Here is a 20,626-nt window from a genome sequence, read left to right on the forward strand (position 1 = left end):
TTATTTTATTTCTATCCCGCCTATCTGGTCGTACTAGACCACTCTAGGCGGCTCACAACAAACAACAACAAAATTTTAAAGTTGTGTCTGATTTGATTCAAATATAAGTGATTGGCAGCCTGTGATTGATCTAATGAATATTTATCATTTAATAACTTCCCTGATCAAATAAAAGCACACTTGAGCCCATACATAATTGATATTAAAGCATTAATATCTGGTGGCAGCGAAGAAGAAAAAGGACGAGAACCTCGTGAACACCTGGGGGGATAGGGACTTCAGAGGAAATCGCCACATATGGCTAATTAAAATAGCAGTCCCTCCTCTACACTGGTCATAGCAAACCAATACACAATGTCCAGAAAGTCAATAAGGATCTTGATATGAAGGTTTTATTGACATGGCAGGCATCCAAACTCCAGTATAATTCTTACAAAGTCTATCCTATCATTCTTAAAGCATAAAACATAGAAAAGTTCACAACCTATGTTTAAGAAAAATACACTATTTAATTTCTAAAAAAGCATTTCCCAACATTAAAAAAAGCCACCAGAAACTGATAGGTTACAGATTGTATTCTAATTAGCACGTAAATGCTGAAATACACACTGATAGGCTACATTGAATAACTTCTTCAAGGCTTAATTTCATTCAAAATAATTAAATTTCGTTCCAAATGTTTTTACAGTAAAATCCTCAAAATAAAAACCCTGGGCTGTGTTCTTTCCTCTAAAGTCCACAACACTAGGAGCACCTCTTTTAACGTTAAATGTATTCATATGGTTTCTCTCCAGTGTGTGACTGATTCATTGGAACTGCATAGCATTTGAGGAGATCCATTTCATATTCCCTGGATTCTTCTGCTCCTTCTCTGAATTTTTAGATGCGAACAAATCTTATGACTTTGAAGTTCTTCCCACAATTTCTATGGTTTCTCCCCAATGTGAGTTCTTTGATGCCATCTAAGGGATCTGCTTTCACTGAAGCATTTTCCACATTCCATGCATTTAAAAGGTTTCTCCCCTGTGTGAGTTCTTTGATGTGAACTCAGGGAACTGCTTACACTGAAGCTCTTTCCACATTCCATGCATTTAAATGGTTTCTCCCCTGTATGCGTTCTTTGATGTGATCTAAGGGCACTGCTGTCAGTGAAACTCTTTCCACATTCCATGCATTTATATGGTTTCTCCCCAGTGTGAGTTCTTTGATGTGAACTCAGGGCACTGCTCTGACTGAAGCTCTTTCCACATTCCATGCATTTATATGGTTTCTCCCCACTGTGAATTCTTTGATGTGAAATCAGGTGCTCTCTCCAACTAAAGCTTTTTCCACATTCCATGCATTTATGTGGTTTCTTCCCAGTGTGAATTCTTACATGTGAACTAAGGTGACTGCTCTGACTGAAGCTCTTCCCACATTCCATGCATTTAAATGGTTTCTCCCCTGTGTGCGTTCTTTGATGTGAACTCAGGGCACTGCTCTGACTGAAGCTCTTTCCACATTCCATGCATTTAAATGGTTTCTCCCCAGTGTGAGTTCTTTGATGTGATCTAAGCGCACTGCTTACACTGAAGCTCTTTCCACATTCCATGCATTTATATGGTTTCTCCCCAGTGTGAGTTCTTTGATGTGAATTCAGGTTATTCATGTGAGTGAAGCTCTTTCCACATTCCATGCATTCATATTTCTCCCCAGTGTGAGTTCTTTGATGTGATCTAAGGGTACTGCTATCAGTAAAGCTTTTTCCACATTCCATGCATTTACATGGTTTCTCCCCAGTGTGAGTTCTTTGATGTATTTTAAGGGTACTGCTCTGACTGAAGCTCTTTCCACATTCCATGCATTTATATGGTTTCTCCCCAGTGTGAGTTCTTTGATGGGACCTCAAGTGACCTCTCTTACGAAAGGTATTTCCACATTCCATGCATTTATACGGTTTCTCCCCAGTGTGAATTCTTTGATGTGAACTCAGGTGAGCACTCTGACTAAAACTCTTTCCACATTCCATGCATTTATATGGTTTCTCCCCAGTGTGAGTTCTTTGATGGGAACTGAGGCTACTGCTCTGACTGAAGCTCTTTCCACATTTCATGCATTTATATGGTTTCTCCCCAGTGTGCGTTCTTTGATGGGAAGTGAGGCTACTACTGTGAATGAAGCTCTGTCCACATTCCATGCATTTATATGGTTTTACTCCCGTGTGCGTTCTTTGATGGGAACTGTGGTTACTGCTCTGACTGAAGCTCTTTCCACACTGTAGACATTTGTATTGTTTCTCACCACTGTGGGGTTTTTCACGTGAAGTACAATCACTGTGCATTGTGATCCTCTCTCCTTTTTCTATGCGTTGACTTCGTTTCTCCTCTGGGTGGACTGTGTCAAGTCTATTATCATATGAGGAACACTTGAATGATTATTTGCCCAGGGAAAACTTTTTGCATCAACTTCAATAGCAGGAGAAGCTGGAGTTTTCTTTATCTTTCTTTTTTTCCCCTGGCTTCCCTTTCCCTTTTCCTCCTTTTCAATGTGTAGAATTTTTTAGTGCTCCACACTTGGGTTTTGTTTTCAATGACAGAATGACTGGCTCCATAGAATTCCCATTGTCCTCTTCATCACCTGATGGAAAAAAAAATAAAGAGATAAAAGAGGAGTGCAATGTAAATGAAATACTTTACTTGTTTGGAGTACTTCGAATCCCCAGGGCCAGATGAACTGCATCCAAGGATATTGAAGGAAGTGGCTGAAGAAATTTCAGAACCACTGTCTAATATTCTCTTCTCATTGTGGGAAGTGGTTGAAGAGCCTGACAGGTGGAGGAGAGCTGAGACTGTCCCTATCTTAAAAAGGGTAACCAGAGAACTGCAATACAGTAAGACTGGCATCCATCTCAGGGAACGTTTTTTTTTATTATTTCAATTTTTAAGAACTAAGGATAAGGTAATGTATAGAGAAGGTAGGAAGGGATATGGGAGGATAAAGTGGGGAAAGGAGAACACAAAATATCCAATTTGTTCATGTTGCGATATCAAGTCAACTTTCCATATTTTTACAATTTGTTTGCCCTCAAGGATTCAACTTACAGCATCTTAGTGCTTGAAAACCATAGATTTAAATTATCTTGTGAATCAAGCCATTTACAGTGGAGTCTCGACTTATGTTCGGCTCCACTTACGAAATTTTCGACCCACAGACTTCTCCGGCCGCAAAGTTTTGCTTCGACTTGTGGCCAGAGAATCGACCTACAGACCAGAAGGGTGAGGTGGGGAAATCGCCAAATTCAAATTTGGCACTTTCCCCGCCTCCCACTTCCAGTCCGTAGGCTGCAGGTCTAAGCCCCGAAAGCCCAAACCTGACGGATGCAGGGCGGCTTTCGGCTTCCAAAGCTGCCAGCGGGGGGGAAGGTGGGGAAAGCTGAAAGCCGCTCTGCGCCCGCTGTCAGCTTTGGGCTTTCAGGGCTTAGAAAGCTGGACCCACTGGCCTCTTGCCTCCTGTCCCTGGTGCCCTCTGCCTCTTGTCCCCGTGGGGATGAGAGGCAGAGGACAATGGGGGCAGAGGGCAGCGGGTGCAGCTTTGGAAGACCCGGATTTTTTTCCTCTGGCTGGAACGAATGAAATAATTTTCAATACATTCCTATGTATTCCTCAACCTACGGAATTTTCAACCTGCAGCCACAGTTCCAATACGGATTAATTCCGTAAGTTGAGGATCCACTGAATATAATAAATACCATCATACAGTTGCCTTTTGTATTGGACAGTCAACATTTCTGATAGAATATCCATTTCTGCTGCTTCCCATAGCTTCTCAATGAGTTCCTCTTGTTTCGGTATCTCCGATTTCTTCCAATTCTTAGCGTGATGAATTCTGGCTGCAATGACTATATATATATATAACTAGGTAGTTCTTTGTCTTATCTATATTGTCTGGTATGATGCTCAGTAAAACTATTCTGGGGTTAGTAGAACATTAAGAGTATGTACTGTTATCCAAAACTGTTTCGCTACTCTACAACTCTGCCACATATGGTAAAAGCTTCACTCTTGTACCTCACACTTCCAGTGTATATATCTTTGACAATTTTTCCAGAGTCCTATGCCACCTATAAAACATCAAAATTTCTAATAGTCAAAGCTATGGTTTTTCCTGGAGTGATGTATAGAAGTGAGAGCTGGACCATAAAGAAAGCTGACCGCCGAAGAATTGATGCCTTTGAATTGTGGTGCTGGAGGAGGCTCTTGAGAGTCCACTGTACCGCAAGGAGAACAAACCTATCCATTCTAAAGGAAATCAAACCTGAGTGCTCACTGGAAGGACAGATCCTGAAGCTGAGGCTCTAATACTTTGACCATCTCATGAGAAGACTCCTTGGAAAAGACCTTGATGTTGGGAAAGTGTGAAGGCAAGAGGAGAAGGGGACAACGGATGAGATGGCTGGACAGTGTCATCGAAGCAACCAACATGAATTTGACCCAATGCCGGGAGGCAGTGGAAGATAGGAAGGCCTGGCATGCTCTGGTCCATGGGGTCATGAGGAGTCGGACACGACTAAACGACGATGACATTTTCTCCTTGAAATTTACCGGTTTGTGAGGTTTATGTTATTTTTCCATATTTGCAACCATTGATCAATATCAAGATTATGTCCTATATTTTGTGCCCATCTAATCATACATTCTTTGACCATCTCATCTTGCATTTTAATTTCTAGCAAATAATCTTACATTTTCTTGATTACTTTTTCATTTGAACCCAGCAGAAGTTTATTGAATATCATTTGTTCTTGATAATACCCCTTTATTTTATCTTTTCTATACCTAGATTCCACTTGTGTTCTGGACCACCAGTCTAGATACAGGTTCTGTTTCTCTAATTCTTCTTTGGACCTTAACTCACAATCCTTTTAAAATAAATCTTGATATCTTAGACGTTTCGCTTCTGTCATGAGGTTAGGTTCTGTAAAGGCCTCTATAGCTGATGTTTTTTTCGTAAATCTGTTGGATGACCTTTTTCCAAGTCCCTAGTAGAGCTCTTCTTATTATATACGAGTTGAAACTTTTCTGCTCTTTATTTTCTTGGTACTATAGTAAAGCATGCCAACCCAACTGTACTTTACTTATTTATTTTTATATACAGGGGTGTCTCACTTAACAAGGATAATCCATTCCAGCAAAAGTGCTGTAGAGCGAAATCCTCGTTAATCGAAATAAAATAGCCAATTGAAATGCATAGAAAACCACTGAATGCGTTCCAATGGGCCAAATACCTCAGCGTCCAGCGAAGATCCTCCTTAGGGCAGCCATCTCCCAATGCCTGTGCAGCGAAAAATCCATCTTAAAGCACAGTGGGGAGCCATTTTACACAGCAGTGGCCATTTTGAAAGCCGCCGATCAGCTGTTGGATGATCTTTTTCCAAATCCCTAGTAGAGCTCTTCTTATCATATGCAGGCTGAAACTTTTCTGCTCTTTACCTTTTTTGGACTATTGTAAAGCATGCCAACCTAACTATAATTTACTTATTTATTTTTATATATTTCTGAGATTTAAAGCCTGCCTATCTAGACCGAAGTCTACTCTGGGCGACTAACAATTAAAAAATAGAATAAAAACAATATTATAAAGTAAAAAACAACAATTGTAATGATGGGGAAAAGAAAGAAAAAATTCAAGTGTTGACAGGAAGGAAAGCCTGCCTAAAGAGCCAGGTCTTAAGTTTGCTCTTAAAAACACCCAGTGAGGGAGCCAGACAGATCTCTGGGGGCAGACTGTTCCAAAATCGAGAGGCCACAACTGAGAAGGCCCGGTTTCCTGTTCTTTCGCTCCGCGACTCGCTCAGCATTAGGCCCCTCAGGCACCCATTCTCGCTGGAATGAATGCTTCGGGTAGATCTAGGTGGGAGGAGGCGTTCCGCTAGATATCAAGGTTCTAAACTGTTTAGGGCTTTATATGTCATCATTAACACTTTGAAATCAATGCAGAAATGAACGGGCAGCCAATGCAAGGCAGCCAGAGTGGGGGAGATGTGCTGACATTTTCTCATCCCACTGAGAAGTCTGGCCGCCGCATTCTGCACCATTTGAAGCTTCCGCATCAGTCTCAAAGGTAGCCCCGCATAGAGCGCATTACAGTAGCCTAATCTCGAGACTATAAATGCATGGACCAGAGTGATGAGTGCCCTACCATCAAGATAGGGATGCAGCCGGGCAATCCGCCATAGATGGAAACAGGCAGAGCAGGCCACGGACGCCACCTGGGTTTCCATGTTAAGCACCGAGTCCAGATGTACCTCCAAGCTGTGAACCTCACTCTTAGCTGTGAGAGTCATTCCCCCAATAGAGAGGGAGTTTCCCAAACCACCAATGGAGGGGCCACCCACCCTCAGGACCTCTTTCTTGCTGGGTTCAGCCTCAATCCATTCTCCTGCATCCATTGCAGTACAGTTTCCAGACAGCACTGAAGGAACAGAATGGCATCCACTGTGGTTGGAGAAAAGGAGATGTAGAACAGGGTGTCATGTGTCATCAGCATACTGATGACACGAAGCCTCACACCCCCTGATGACCCCACCCAGCGGCCTCATGTAGATATTAAACAGCATTGGGGAGATAATCAAGCCCTGCAGAACCCCACAATTGAGTCTCCACAGGGCCAAAACACTCTCCCCAAGCTGTACTCTCTGAAGTTGGTCCTCCAAGAAAGATTGGAGCCAGGCAAGCGCCAGACCACTGATTCTCAGCTCGGACAGCCTCCCCATGTAAATCATGTCCTTCAACTTGAGTAGTCTATCATTATCTAAAGTTATCCATTCCTTTATCCGGACTAATACACAGGATCTATAATATAATACCCAATGTGGGAGACGAAAACCTGCTCTTTGTTTGGCATCTTGCCTTGCTTTGATTTTAATTCTTGGTTTTTTACCTTGCCACACAAATCTCATGATTATCTTGTTAAGTTCTTGAAAAAAATGACTGTTTTAATATTATGGGAATTGTATGAAAGTAATAATAACACTCTGCACATGTTCAGAGAGGCAGCGTGGTAGATAATCAAAAGGGGACTCTTGCAACCTCAGCTCAAAGCCCCACTTGACCTGGGAAACTCACCAGTCATGTGCGTGCCTTCGAGGCTTTTCTTTGGCAAGCGGAAGGTCTCTTCCCCTTCCCCTTCGAGTTGGCCGGAAGTCACTTCAGAGGCTACGAAATGAAGTGAAAAGAACTGAACCAAAGTGAAGGAAAGGAGTCGGACGTTTCACATTGGCCTAGTCCTCTGCGACGGGCGGAGAAGAACAGGTCAGGTAAAGCCCATTTCAGTGGCCTCTCCGTCCCTAGAGAGCAGCCACGGGTGACCTGGGTGGTGGTGGTCCCCTGCCCAAAGCCTCCAGAGGCTGCCGGCGATGGAGCTCAAACGCCCCCACATCGTTATCCAAGCTGCACAAAGAAACTGCATTCTGCTGAAGGGAGAGTAGCTGGCTGGAGAGCTGTGGGGTTTTGGATTTCTGCCTGCAGAGCCAGAGGTTGGGAGTTTGATCCCCCCCCTTGGGCCTCTGCCCACGAGAAGAGCCAGCCGGGGTGGCCTTGGTCCAGCTCTACCATCCCAGAAGAAGGAAAAGGGGAAACCGCTTCTGAGGACTCTCTCCCTGGGAAGCCTTGGAAAAAGGGTTACACAAGTCAGAACTGGGATGCTGGCACATCATGATGATGATAAGGATGACTGTTTTAATAGTATTGTGGGGCCTCTGGTGGCAATAAAAAGGTCCCACCTGCCTTGCAAAGGTTGGAGGGATCTGCCGTTTGATCTCTTTTCATTCGGTCCTGGGAAGAACTGGGAGAGATCGGCTGCCTCTCCCCTCCCCCTCCCTGGGAAAAAAGAAGAAGCCAAATGATCCCTCTGGAGAGATCCCAGGAGGAAGGAAGAGCAAAGGCTTTCCTTCTGGGGGGGAGGGCGGCCTTTCTCCTTCTTACATCCAGTGGGGCAGAGAAAGGAGCAGAGGATGAAGGAAAACAGCTGGGAGGGAGGGGCCTTTTGTAAACGGGAGGGCTCTGAATGGCTCATCCAGGAGAAAGCCCCCCCCCATGGAAAAGCCTCTTCCTTGCAGCCAGGAGAGCTGGCCAGAGGATCCTCTCCTTGTGGTAGATCTCTTTTATGCCTCTGCCCCAAACCCGTGGCCTTCCTGGGCCTCTTTCTCTTTTTGCCCTGCTTTCCTCTACAGATTTTTTAAAGGCTTTTACCGCAATGCCACCAGGAAGCCCATCAAACACAGAGAGAGAGAGAGAGAGAGAGAGAGGGAGGAAATCCCTCCAATCTACCCTTCCCTCTTCCTAGAGTGGATCTGCACTGTGGGATCTCCACGAAAGGGGAATCTGGTCTGCCCTTCCTTCTCCTCAATCCAGGGCCAGGGAAGCAAGTCTTCTGAAGAGTCCCCTTCAAACACCACAGAGGGAGGGGAGGGCAATCCAGAAGAGGCTCAGGAGGGCAGGCAGGAATCAGGTGTGTGTGGGGGGGAAAGAACCATCGTTACTAGCTGACCCCCTTCTTCTCCCCTAAAGCCCAATTTCTGGGACCCCTGTGTCCCCCCTTTGCAGCCCCCTCCATCCCTGCACCTCCCCAGGACAGGATCCCTTAAAGTAACTTTTCTAAGCCTGGGCAAAAGGGGGGGTTGTATGGAGGGGGGTTGTATGGAGGAAGGAGCAACGGGGGGGGAGAGAAAGAGCACTGGGGGGGACGCTGCCTCCTCTCCCCCTCTGCCACCCCTCCCTCAGAATAGGGTGCCTGCAGGATCTGTGGAAAGAAGGGGGTCTCTTCACAGGAAAGCTGAGGACCCACCTACCTACACACACACACAAAGCCCCCCCCCCGTGTCTTACTCAGGTGAGGTGTAGGACCGGATCGAGACCCTCTCCCAGATTTCCCATCTCCCCCCCTCCAAATTTACCACCCTGGGAGAAAGAGAAAGTTAGGGAGAAAAACAAAATAGGCGCCTCCCCCCCCTTGCAAGGCCTTCGCCGGTTGCAGACTGAGCGGGAAGAGGGGGCCCAATCCTGAGTGCAGGATCTCTCTGGGGTGGGGGGGGACGCTCTTTTTTTTGTTTTGTTTCTTAAATGTCTCTCTGCAACCCCTTAGCTCCTCCCCTCCTGTTCCGGTCTTGCACCTCCCAATTGCTCACCTCCTTGCAGCTCCTCTGGCGGGAAACTCACGAGGAAGCCCCTCCCGTCCCCTGCAAAGCGGCCTTTCCCGGGGGGGGGGCAGGAGGAGGAGGAGGCCGGACTCCCAGCTTCCCAGCTCCGCCTGAACCCCCCCCCCCCCCGGGAGCAGCTCCTCGTCTTCCCCTTTTAAAGAGCCCTCGGTTTTTCCTCTTTTCCAGAATGGAAAGTGGGGGAGGGCCAGAAGGGGCGGAGCCTCAAAGGGGGGCAGCAACAGGAGAGGGGAGACCCACGTGGGGGTTGCAAGAGCCTCCTTATTGCTCCTGCCCCAACAGGGTCTGCTAAGAATTAAACGACAGCCCCGCCCGGGAAAAAAGGCAGGGAGCGCCCCCCCCCCCCCGTGGAGTCCTTTCCCGGCCCAGCTCAGCCCCTTTGAGGGGAGACGCCCTCGAGCACCCCCCCCTTCCTGGATTGGAGTGACCCCCTCCCACCAGGGCCAGCGCCCTCCCCACGGAAGAAAAGCGAGCCCGGGATGGATCTACGCAACCGAGGGGAAGGCGGGACACCCCCCCCCCCCACACACACACACGCAGATGGAGGAGGCAGAAGGTCTTGCAAATTGAAACATTGCAACAACCCTTCCTACTTGCAGAAGGGGGAAGCAACTCTCTCAAACACACAGGCACACGGATCATGCAGAGCCAGCCCCCCCTCCACCCCCACTCGCGGAGAAGTGGGGAGGAAAAAAAGGGACGGCCTCGGCTGGTGCTTTCTGCCCACCCAGTTCAGGCACCGCAGAGGCAGAAGAAGGGAAACCACCCGCTCTTTCCATTTGAAAAGGAACTCGACTGGATGATCTCTGATGACCCCTGGGCCACGTGGAGGGCGGAGAGGGGGCTGATTCACGCGTGGCTTTGCAGTGACCACGCCTGGAAAGGCTCTCTGGCCTCCTCTGGTGGCCAGTCCTGGCATGGCGCCTTGGAGACCTTTTCACAGAGAAGGCCAAGAATCTGTGTTTCCCTTGGCAGATGGAAATGATAAAAAGAAGCCCATAAACCCCCCAGAAAACAAGGCTCTTCCCGTCACGGCACCAGAAAGCCCCCCCTTCAACACACACACACACACACACACACACACACACACACACACACACACACGCAAAGGGAGAGAGGGAGGAAATCCCTCCACCCACCCACTCACCCCACTCCCCTTCCTCCAGCGGATCCCCAGCTTGGGATCTGGTCGGGAGGGGGATCTGGTGGGCCCTTCCCTCTTCTCCATCCAGAGCCACAGAATCAAGTGCTTCTGAGGAGTCCCCTTCAAATACCAGAGAGGGAGAGGGATCCAGAAGAGGCTTAAGATGGCAGAGCAGGCACGGGGGGGGGGGGGAGAAAGCCCCGTCGACCCCAGCTGATCCCCCCTTTTCTTCCCCAGAGCCCCATTTCTGGGACCCTCGTGTCCCCCCTTTGTAGCACCCTCCCTCCAAATCTGGCCAAAAGGGAGGGGGGTTTCAGGCTGGTGGATGCCTAGACGAAGGAGAAATTGAGGCGGGGTGGAGAAATGCTCCTTTCTCCTCTGCCACCCCCCCCCAAAGAAGTCCTGCAGGCTCTAGGGAAGAACGGGGGGGGTCTCCTCGCAGGAAAGCCGAGGAGGACCCACTGATACACACACACACACACACAGGCAAAGGGCCCGGGTATTTTGCCTAGGGGGGGGCGGCGGCGGGCGGGATGGAGACCCTTCCCGGACTTCTCATCTGTTCAAATTTCTCCCTCCCCAGGAGGAAAAGGAGGAGAATCAGGAGAACAAAGTAAACACCTCCAACCCCCGCCCCCCTTTGCAAGGCCTTCGCCCGCTGCAGACCGAGCGGGAGGAGGGGCCCAATCCGGATGGCACGGAGGGGGGGGGAAGGCTTTTTTTCTGGGTATTTTTTAAATGCATCTCATTGCAACCCCTTCTACCCCCCCACTCCTGTACCCCCCCCCCCCCATTGCTCACCTCCTCCGTGGTCCTCTGGCGGGAAACTGGCGAGCAAACCTCCCCTCCCCCCTTTCAAAGCCGCCTTTCCCTTAAAGGCCGGGGGGGGGACAGGAGGAGGCCGGAGTCCGCCTTCCCATTTGCCGGTTCCGCTTGGACCCTCCCCTGGGACCAGCTCCCTCTCCCCCCCTTTTGATAGCTATAGGGTTTCCTGTTTTACAGAATAGAAAGAAGGTGGGGGGCGGCGGAAGAGGCGGAGCCTCAAAGGGGGATCGGGCAGAAACTGGAGCCGGGAGACCCCACGTGGGGGGGGGGTGCCAGAGCCTCTTTATTCCTCCCCTTGATGGCCAGGACCAGTTCCCTCCTTGCAGAAAGGCAGCCTAGCCCGTGATGGATCCATGATGAGGAGGTGTCTGAGGGGAAGTCAGGACCCCCCCCCAACAGTAAGAGGAAGGAGCCCCCCCCCCGGCTGGCCACTCGGGATCACACATCGAAGGTCTGGCTCTCTCTGTAAGTTATTGTGCCACACAGACACAGAGGGCGTCCCTGTGCCAGTCACACACACACACACACACACAGAGCCGGGAGAGAGAGAGAGAGAGGGGGGGGGGCTAGGTCGGTCTGTGCCAGTGTCACACACACACACACACACACACACACACACACACACACACACACACACACGGCAGAGAGAGAGAGAGAGACTCTCTTTCACTCTCACACACACACACACACACAGGGCTAGGTCGGTCTGTGCCAGTCACACAGACACGGACACACACACACAGGGCATCCCTCTCACTCTGCCCTTGGATACCTTTTCACAGAGAAGGTCAAGGATCTGTATTTCCATTGGCAGATGGGATTGATGAAAAGACCAAAAAACCTGAGAACACACATTTCAACAAGGCTCCAAATTGCAAAAACAGGCCCTTGAAAAGTAGCTTTTGAAAGCAACCAGGTGTTTTTTTACACCTGAGCAGTTTAATGTGTCACTCCTCCCAGAAGTAACTTCATAACTACTAGTTACATTAGTTACCCCAAAGTAATGAATTATAGATAATAGCTTCATGAGAGGTAAAGTGCCTTGTACAGTTGGCCGTTCATGTTTCATGGAAACGTTCATTCCCAAGGAACTAAGCCAGAAAGGGCCGAGACGTGCAGGGAGGAAGCTACCTTCGAATGGGGTTTGTATTCACAGAAAGAGATTTGGGCCAGGCAGGAAGGGCGCAAAGGAAGATAGGAACGTGTGGATGGAAGAGGGCCTTTGCTCTAAGCACACCGTGGTTGAAATGAAGCTCATCCGGCTGCAGAAAGCAGGAGAGCCCTGCAAGAGAGAAGCAGAAGTCAAGGCCACCTGAAAGTCAACCCTTTCTGGCCAAAGTCTCTAAATGAAGGGAAGGAATTATGATGTAGAGCAGACCAGCTTCCCCTTTCTGTTCCAGACCTGTGCAGTTTCTTCTTCTTCTTTTATTATTATTATTATTATTATTATTATTATTATTATTATTATTATTATTATTATTATTATTATTATTATTATTATTATTATTATTATTATTATAGGCAGGACACCCAAACTGTTCTGTGAGACAAATGACCCAATCTATAGACCTAACCTAGCCTGTGGGTCACTCTGGAAAACTCCCAACCCTGCCCCAAAGCCCATGGAGTGGAAGACGTTTCACTGTGCATTAATCACATTTCAAAATCATGAGTGGTACATAGAAAGAATCCCGCAATTACCTCTGATTGGTGCTCAGAAATGACAACAGCAATTTCCAAGGTGGGGGTGACGTTCACCATGTCACTTGGTCTCATCCAAACCAGGAACGGACCCAGGTGGGACCTTCTCTTCTGCAGCCTCCACTTCAACGGATGTGTTAAAGGACAGGCAATCTCCTCGGACTGTACGGGATAGACAGGCAGGTGGGAGGGAGGAAGTGCTTTTTTGGATCTGATCCTGCTTTATTCACACACACATACAGTTGGAAGAGGGAGTATGGTAGGACTGATCAGATCCCAGGGGCCTTCTGACCATGGTGAACACCATGCCATATAAACTGGCTTTTCATCTGCCAGTGCCCTGGCAGGATTTGAGCATTTAAGGGGGAAGTGGGGAGGGGAGGAATGAATCATTGGTTGAAAATATTCCCCCCCTTTCTTCTTGAAAAGGACCCAAGGCAGCTTACAACAATAAAAGATAAAGCTGAAAACAACAGTGGTTAACATCCTAAAAATTAGGAGGCACCTTTCATCATTAACAGGAAATATTAAGGCAAAGATCAGTAAGTATACAATTAAAAAAAAATGCTCTGAGAAATTGGAAACATAAAAATCGAAAACACTAATAGTACAGTGGTGCCTCGCTTAATGAGCGCACCATATAACGAATTCGCATAGCGATCTCTTTTTTGAGATCGCTAATGCGATCGCATACCAATGGCCTCTATGACCAAAACTCGCATTGCGAAGATCGGTAAGCGTTTCGCTTACCGATCTTTGCATTGCGATGCCAGGAAATCAGCTGTTCGGCAGTTCCAAAATGGATGCCGGATGACCCAAAATGGCCACCGCAACCATTTTCGCGCCCTGCCCTCACTTACTGAGGGCGCAAAATGGCGGCGCTATGAGGAAGCTTCGCTTAATGGTGAGTTTAGGAGTGATTGGAACACATTAAACTAGGTTTAATGCATTCGTATGGCATTTTCCGTCCCGTTTAGCGATGTTTCCCCATAGTGATGGTTAATCCGGAATGGATTAACCTTGCTATGCGGGGCACCACTGTACTAACAATGTGATTGAGGAAGGACCAGATCCACCATTAAAAAGATGCCCCCAAGTCCCATCCTGGAGAAAAACACCCAGAAGGACACCGTAGGGGATGGTATCGAATGCTCAGGAGAGGCCCAACAGAACCAAAAGGGGACACACAGACACTCCCCTTGTCCAGATCCCAGGCAAGGTTGTCCACCAAAGGGGACCAAAGCCGGCGTCTCTATCCTCTAACCAGGCCTGAAATGGCCAGATTGAAAGGGATCCAGGTAATCTGTCTCCTGCAGGAACTGCTGGAGCTGAGAAACCACCACACGCTTGTCAAGAGTGGCACAGTTTTTAGCAGCGTCTGTTGCCAAAGCTCCTTGTTCCAGTCGCAGCAGTCAAGATAATCAGGCAGAGATGACAATATGGAAAAATAGGTACAGCAGCAACCCCATGACAACTGTGAGGCATGAGCCAAGAGAAGAAATCACTACACAGTGTCTCTCTATATTCTGACCATTCAGTTGTCAGAGATGATTACATCATCTTCACCCTAAAGAGGTGTATTCCAGTCTCCTTGTCAGGCATCCCTGCTGACACTTTGTACCTGATCTCTGTGCTTCGTGTTCATGGCTGTAAAATTCAGGTTCCATTTTATTTGGCATATTTTATATAACCTTGCCCAGGAGTTGGAATCTTGGAGACGGGCCTCTTGTTGTCTAATAGACTGGGATCCCAGGAGTGCTTCATGGTCTTCTTCCTGCCTCCTCAAAAGCAAATGGGGATGCTGCCCTCCCTGCAAAGAGGCCTTCACCAATTCCTATACCCACTTGGCCATTTCTCCCTCCAGCTGCTTTCCTAAGCCAGGAAGTGCCAGGATTCGGCATGCATCGGACGAATTCATTCAGCTCTCCAGGAATCCTGTTCACAATATTCGGCTGACACACCTGAAAAGCGACCATGAAAACTGGACGAGCAGGGGCCAGGATGGTGTCCACCAGACCTGCCTCAATGCCAGCAAGGTCTACCTGGCAGGGATGTGCATGCAATGCCTTGAAAAGACCTCTGGTTGACGGGTTCCGTGGCAGGAAGGCCCTCACCCTTTTCTGGGTCTTCCCCTCCTTTTCAGAAGCCTCTTTTGCTTTTTACTCCCGCCTCGTTGGGGGAGGGCAGGCCCCCTGCAGTGTAGGGTTGCCAAACGTCCCATCTTTTGTATCCACACCCCCTGCAGCCGAACCTCAAACTGTAAGCCACCTCTCCCTCCTTCCTTGGTTGTTCTTTTAGAGATTGGAGATGAGATGCCTTGATTGTTTACAGCTGTAGAATGGCTGGGGCAGTCAATCCAGATTATGATGACTACTTCTGCCAGAGGTGACTGCAAGTAGGAGGAGGGAAACCTCCAATTAGGAGGGAAAGCTCCAATTAAGGCAGGAAGAAAGGTGCGAGAGAGGGATGGGTAACTTCATCAAGCTTGATTAAAGGTAAGATTGTAGAAAATTTAGGGAGGAAGGTACAGTATGTGTATGTGTGAGAGAGACTGACTTTAATAAAACCATGAAAAAAGGATGTGACTGCAAGGGAGAGAAGGCTCCAATTAAGGTGGGAAGTAAGGTGCAAGAGAGGAACCAGGTGGGCTCCTGAAGCTTGTTTAAATATATGTAGAAAATTGAGGAAGGGAGGGTGTGTGTATGAGAAAGACTAAATCAAAACGATGAAAATAGGAATTGATGCAAGCAGGAGGGAAGGCTGGTCTGGAGTTCTGGGGGGGCAGCGGTTGCCAGGATAAAGGAGGCACTTTTATCCCCCCCTTCTGCCCTGACGCCACACACCTCTGACTCTGGGGCATGTGCAGAGTGTGTTTCCAGGTCCAGGAGCCAGAAACATGTGCAGAGTTATCCCCCATGCTTGTGGGAGCTGGAAATTCACACACACTCAAGCGGATTTTTCTCTGTCAGGTTAGATGCATTTTTATCAAGTCGTTGTTTTCTTTCTCTTCTTAAATTTACAATTTTAATCAGATGTCATCTGGAACAACAGGCAAAACATCACCTCCCAGGTTGAATATTTGCAGCTGTGACCTCCTCCTTCCCTATTTCACTCGGCTTGTTTCTTAGATTAGAGGGTTTGGAGTCAGGTAGTTGCAAGTTATCTTTTCTCTTCTGCTCCTCCTCCAAAAGCCTACCGGTTATACCCAATACTGTCAGGTCAGCTTGTGGAAGAACCCCTATATTTGATACAAATTGGTCATATGTTTTGTCTAGTGAAGAGAGAATTGTGAAAGCTTCCTGTAGCTTTGTAAATGTTATATTTTTCTCTCTTAAGTCCATTATCATTGTTTTCATTAGCTCTAAATGTTGTAACATACTCCCACCAGTTTAATCTGGTACAAAATAGCCTTCTTGCAATTTGGATTTGGCTTCCAATGCTGACTCTTACAAAGAGTCCCCTTAGATCCTCCCATGCCTGCTTTGCAGAGGTTTGGCCTCTAAGATGGAGATGGTCTTCTAGAGTCAACCCAATTATTGCAAGTGCTTTAGAACACTGTTTCTTTTTTCTTTCATTCAGCACAGCTGATGGATTCTCAACGATGTCCCACCATGATGAAGATGCCAAGCACCAAATCAGTGTTGATAGCAGAAAAGTTGTATTATTTACAGGATATATACACACATATAAAGCTTAGTCCTTGTTTTCCAGTCACAAAGTCATGCACAGCAGTTTCCACAGTGTTCAATGTGCAAATCAGAGCCAAAGTCCAGTAAATTAGTTCAGGAGTCATATACCATACGTCCGTCCAGTTAGCCAGAGTTCCTCTTCAATATCCAGCACAAAGACATGGCTTCCTCCAGGATTCTCCAGCACAGCAAGACAACAACAGCACTCCACAACCACAGCAACAACCCACAGAGTGTGTGTGCTTGGTCTGCTAGCTTTATCCCAGGGATAGCCAATCCTGGGATTGCTCTCACAGCTGCTTACAATCACCTCAGATGTATAAACTCTTGTCTTGCTTCTCTTTACATCACTGATCCTTACAAATACTTATTTCTTGGTGCAAAACTGCATTTAACAATTCCATCAGGTTTAGTCCAAACCTTTAACATGGTATCTCTCTTCTCATGATTGTACAGCAGCAGCTTGCCCATGTTGTGCTGAAGAGACTCCAGGTGCTTGCAGACAGAGTCAATCCAGAATCACAGTGTGAGTGCTTTGATGTAAACTGGTTTCTCCCCAATGTGAGTTCTTTGATGTGAACTCAGGTGAACTCTCTGACTAAAGCTCTTTCCACATTCCATGCATGTATATGGTTTCTCCCCTGTGTGAATTCTTAGATGTGAACTAAGGTGACTGCTGCACCTGAAGTTCTTTCCACATTCTATGCATTTATATGGTTTCTCCCCAGTATGAGTTCTTTGATGGGAACTCAGGGTACTGCTCTGACTGAAGCACTTTCCACATTCCATGCATTTATATGGTTTCTCCCCTGTGTGCGTTCTTTGATGGGTACGAAGGCTATTGCTATCAGCAAAGCTCATTCCACATTCCATGCATTTATATGGATTCTCCCCAGTGTGAATTCTTTGATGAGAACTCAGGTGATATTGGGAACTGAAGCTCGTTCTACATTTCATGCATTTATATGGTTTCTCCCCAGTGTGAGTTCTTTCATGTTTACAAAGGCTACTGCTATCACTGAAGCTCTTTCCACATTCCATGCATTTATATGGTTTCTCCCCTGTGTGAATTCTTAGATGTGAACTAAGTTGACTGCTCTGACTGAAGCTCTTCCCACATTCCATGCATTTATATGGTTTCTCCCCAGTGTGAGTTCTTTGATGCTTACTGTGGACACTGCTCTGACTGAAGGTCTTTCCACATTCCATGCATTTATATGGTTTCTCCCCTGTGTGAATTCTTAGATGTGAACTAAGTTGACTGCTCTGACTGAAGCTCTTTCCACATTCCATGCATTTATACGGTTTCTCCCCTGTGTGAATTCTTAGATGTGAACTAAGGTTAAAGCTGTGACTGAAGCACTTTCCACATTCCATGCATTTATATGGTTTCTCCCCTGTGTGCGTTCTTTGATGGGTACAAAGGCTACTGCTATTAGCAAAGCTCATTCCACATTTCATGCATTTATATGGTTTCTCCCCAGTGTGAATACTTTGATGGGAACTAAGGTTACTGCTGTGACTGAAGCTCTTCCCACAATCCATGCATTTATATGATTTTTCCCCAGTGTGAGTTCTTTGATGTGAACTCAGGTTCACTTTCTGACTGAAGCTCTTTCCACATTCCATGCATGTATATGGTTTCTCCCCTGTGTGAATTCTTAGATGTAAACTAAGGTGACAGCTGCGCCTGAAACTCTTTCCACATTCTATACATTTATATGGTTTCTCCCCACTGTGAGTTTTTTGATGTGAACTAAGGTTAAAGCTGTGACTGAAGCTCTTTCCACATTCCATGCATGTATATGGTTTCTCCCCTGTGTGAATTTGTAGATGTGAACTTAGGTGACTGGTGCGCCTGAAGCTCTTTCCACATTCCATGCATCTATATGGTTTCTCCCCACTGTGAGTTCTTTGATGTGAACTCAGTTGAACTCTCTGACTAAAGCTCTTTCCACATTCCATGCATTCATATGGTTTCTCCCCTGTGTGCGTTCTTTGATGGGAATTCAGGTGAATTCTCTGAGTGAAGCTCTTTCCACATTCCATGCATTTATATGGTTTCACCCCAGTGTGAGTTCTTTGATGGATACTGAGGACACTGCTGTGACTGAAGCTCTTTCCACATTCTATGCATTTATATGGTTTCTCCCCTGTGTGAATTCTTAGATGTGAACTAAGGTTAAAGCTGTGACTGAAGCACTTTCCACATTCCATGCATTCATATGGTTTCTCCCCTGTGTGCGTTCTTTGATGGGAATTCAGGTAACTGATACCACTGAAGCACTTCCCACATTCCATGCATTTGTATGGTTTCTCCCGTGTGTGCAGTCTTTGATGGGATCTGAGGTTACTGCTCTTACTGAAGCTTTTCCCACACTGTAGGCATTTCTCGCCTCTCAGGGGTTTGTCACATGAAGTACAATCACTGTGCATTGTGATGCTCTTGCCTTTTTCTATGCATTGACTTCGTTTCTTCTCTAGGTGGACTGTGTCAAGTCTTTTGATATCTGAGGCACCCTTGAATGTTTATCTGCCCAGGGAAACCTTTGTCCTTTATTTTGATTTTTTCAGTTGATCAGAAGTGTATCAAATTCCATAGCAGGAGAAGCTGGAGTTTTCTTTATCTCTTTTTTTCCTGGCTCCCCTTCTCCCCTTTTCCTCCTTTTAAGTGTGTAGGATTTTTTTGGTGCTCCACACTTGGGTTTTGTTTTCAATGAAAGAATGACTGGCTCCATAGAATTCCCGTTGTCCTCTTCATCACCTTATAGAGAAAAAAAAGAGATAAAAGAGGAGTGCAATGTAAAAAAATATCTTACTTGTTTAGAGAAGTAAAGTACTCAAATATCAACCTCAGACCGAGCACAAAATTGGATACCTACAAACTAAGAAATACATCCAGAGAAATTCAGGTTCCAGAACAAAGAGATGGCCCCACAGCTGCTTCCATAAGGAAGATAACAGCCAAAAATCCTAGCTATGACCTGTACAGATACAGGACTGAAGCATCATTTACAACAGATCACCTTCCAAAACCAAATCAGACGGCAGAGGAAAGGAAATGCAGATCAATGTTGCAACCTTTCCAAACAATATCCCAATTAACAAGCCTCATGATCTTACAAGCAAAATCAAAAACCAGAGTAATCAGGTGAAAATGCTCTCAAGGCTGAGGTATCTTTCAAAAGGTATTATATCCTCCAGAAAAAAATAGAATATACCATCCATACAAAGAGAAGATATATCCAGCCTGCTCGATTGGAACTATTTCTGACTCCACCTCTGAGTGGCATATGGGCAATAGATATGCCCCTTTAGTAGCTTATCCCCAGAACTGACTATTGGAAGGCAAAAAATATAAACATTTGAAGAAGCCTTTATCCTGGAATATTGCGTGGCGGAAAAACAAAAAGTCCAAATCCACAAAGATACCACAGTTCCAAATGCAACAATGACTACCTACCTGGGTAGAGCTGAAAGATATTCCTTTTGCAGAGAGACACAAAGACATCAAAACAACAAAGACTGGGCCCATAAAGATTATCCTTTTCCCACACCAGCTGCTCCCCTCACCTACAGAGGATGTCAGTCATCAGATGTATCCCTGCATGCTGGAGAAGCTAAAGTTATACAAGGAAGGGAGCCCCATTAAAATGCTCTCTGCCACAAGAGGGGAAATGACCCCAAAGGCAGAACAACTGAACATTCAGGAGTGAAATGAGGCACCAGACACTCAAGAATCGCGGTGTGCTCCTGAAAGCAACCAAACATCTGCATCTAAAATTGAACTTTTATCATGGAATGTGTGACAGGGTTTGGACAAACCTGAAATTGTTAAATGTGGTTTAAGAGCAAAGACAGCAAGTAATTGTAAGGATCACTGTTATAGAGTGAAGCTAAGCTAGAGTGAAAACAGCTGTGTAAGCTGTATACCAGCAGGATGAACACGCCTGGATTGGCTAACTCTGGTATATAGCTGGAGACCTAGAACACAACATTGTGGGTTGTTGTGTGGGTTGTTGATGGGTCGTCAATGAGTTATTGCTGTGTTACTGTCATCGTGAAGTGCTGTGG

General features: G+C 46.6%; 2 protein-coding genes across 10 annotated transcripts in view; both read right to left on the reverse strand.

Annotated features, from left to right (window-relative positions):
• Positions 1-370: 370 nt before the first annotated feature.
• LOC144587377 (uncharacterized) lies at positions 371-16,360 on the reverse strand. Of its 6 annotated transcripts, none has more exons than XM_078387865.1 (3): positions 12,864-16,360; positions 7,104-7,193; positions 371-2,616 (listed from the first exon to the last, which is right to left on the reverse strand). In XM_078387865.1, exon 3 carries the CDS (start codon positions 2,318-2,320, stop codon positions 926-928), a length of 1,395 nt encoding a protein of 464 aa, XP_078243991.1. In that variant the 5' UTR covers positions 2,321-2,616; positions 7,104-7,193; positions 12,864-16,360; the 3' UTR covers positions 371-925. The 6 variants fall into 6 exon arrangements, with proteins under 6 accessions (XP_078243991.1, XP_078243989.1, XP_078243990.1 ...); XM_078387863.1 differs by lacking the exon at positions 12,864-16,360 and adding an exon at positions 11,139-11,323; XM_078387864.1 differs by lacking the exon at positions 12,864-16,360 and adding an exon at positions 9,164-9,311.
• A 138-nt stretch (positions 16,361-16,498) lies between these two features.
• Positions 16,499-20,626, reverse strand: part of LOC110071634 (uncharacterized) — a 61,438-nt gene continuing 57,310 nt past the window's right edge. For all 4 annotated transcript variants that reach the window (XM_078387656.1, XM_078387654.1, XM_078387653.1 and 1 more), the window contains one exon: positions 16,499-19,316. In XM_078387656.1, the coding sequence (XP_078243782.1) occupies positions 17,072-18,988 (1,917 nt within the window). In that variant the 5' untranslated portion in view covers positions 18,989-19,316 and the 3' untranslated portion in view covers positions 16,499-17,071. The remainder of the gene's footprint in view (positions 19,317-20,626) is intronic.

Source organism: Pogona vitticeps, chromosome 2 (assembly GCF_051106095.1).
Source record: "Pogona vitticeps strain Pit_001003342236 chromosome 2, PviZW2.1, whole genome shotgun sequence".
Classification (NCBI taxonomy): Eukaryota; Metazoa; Chordata; class Lepidosauria; order Squamata; family Agamidae; genus Pogona; species Pogona vitticeps.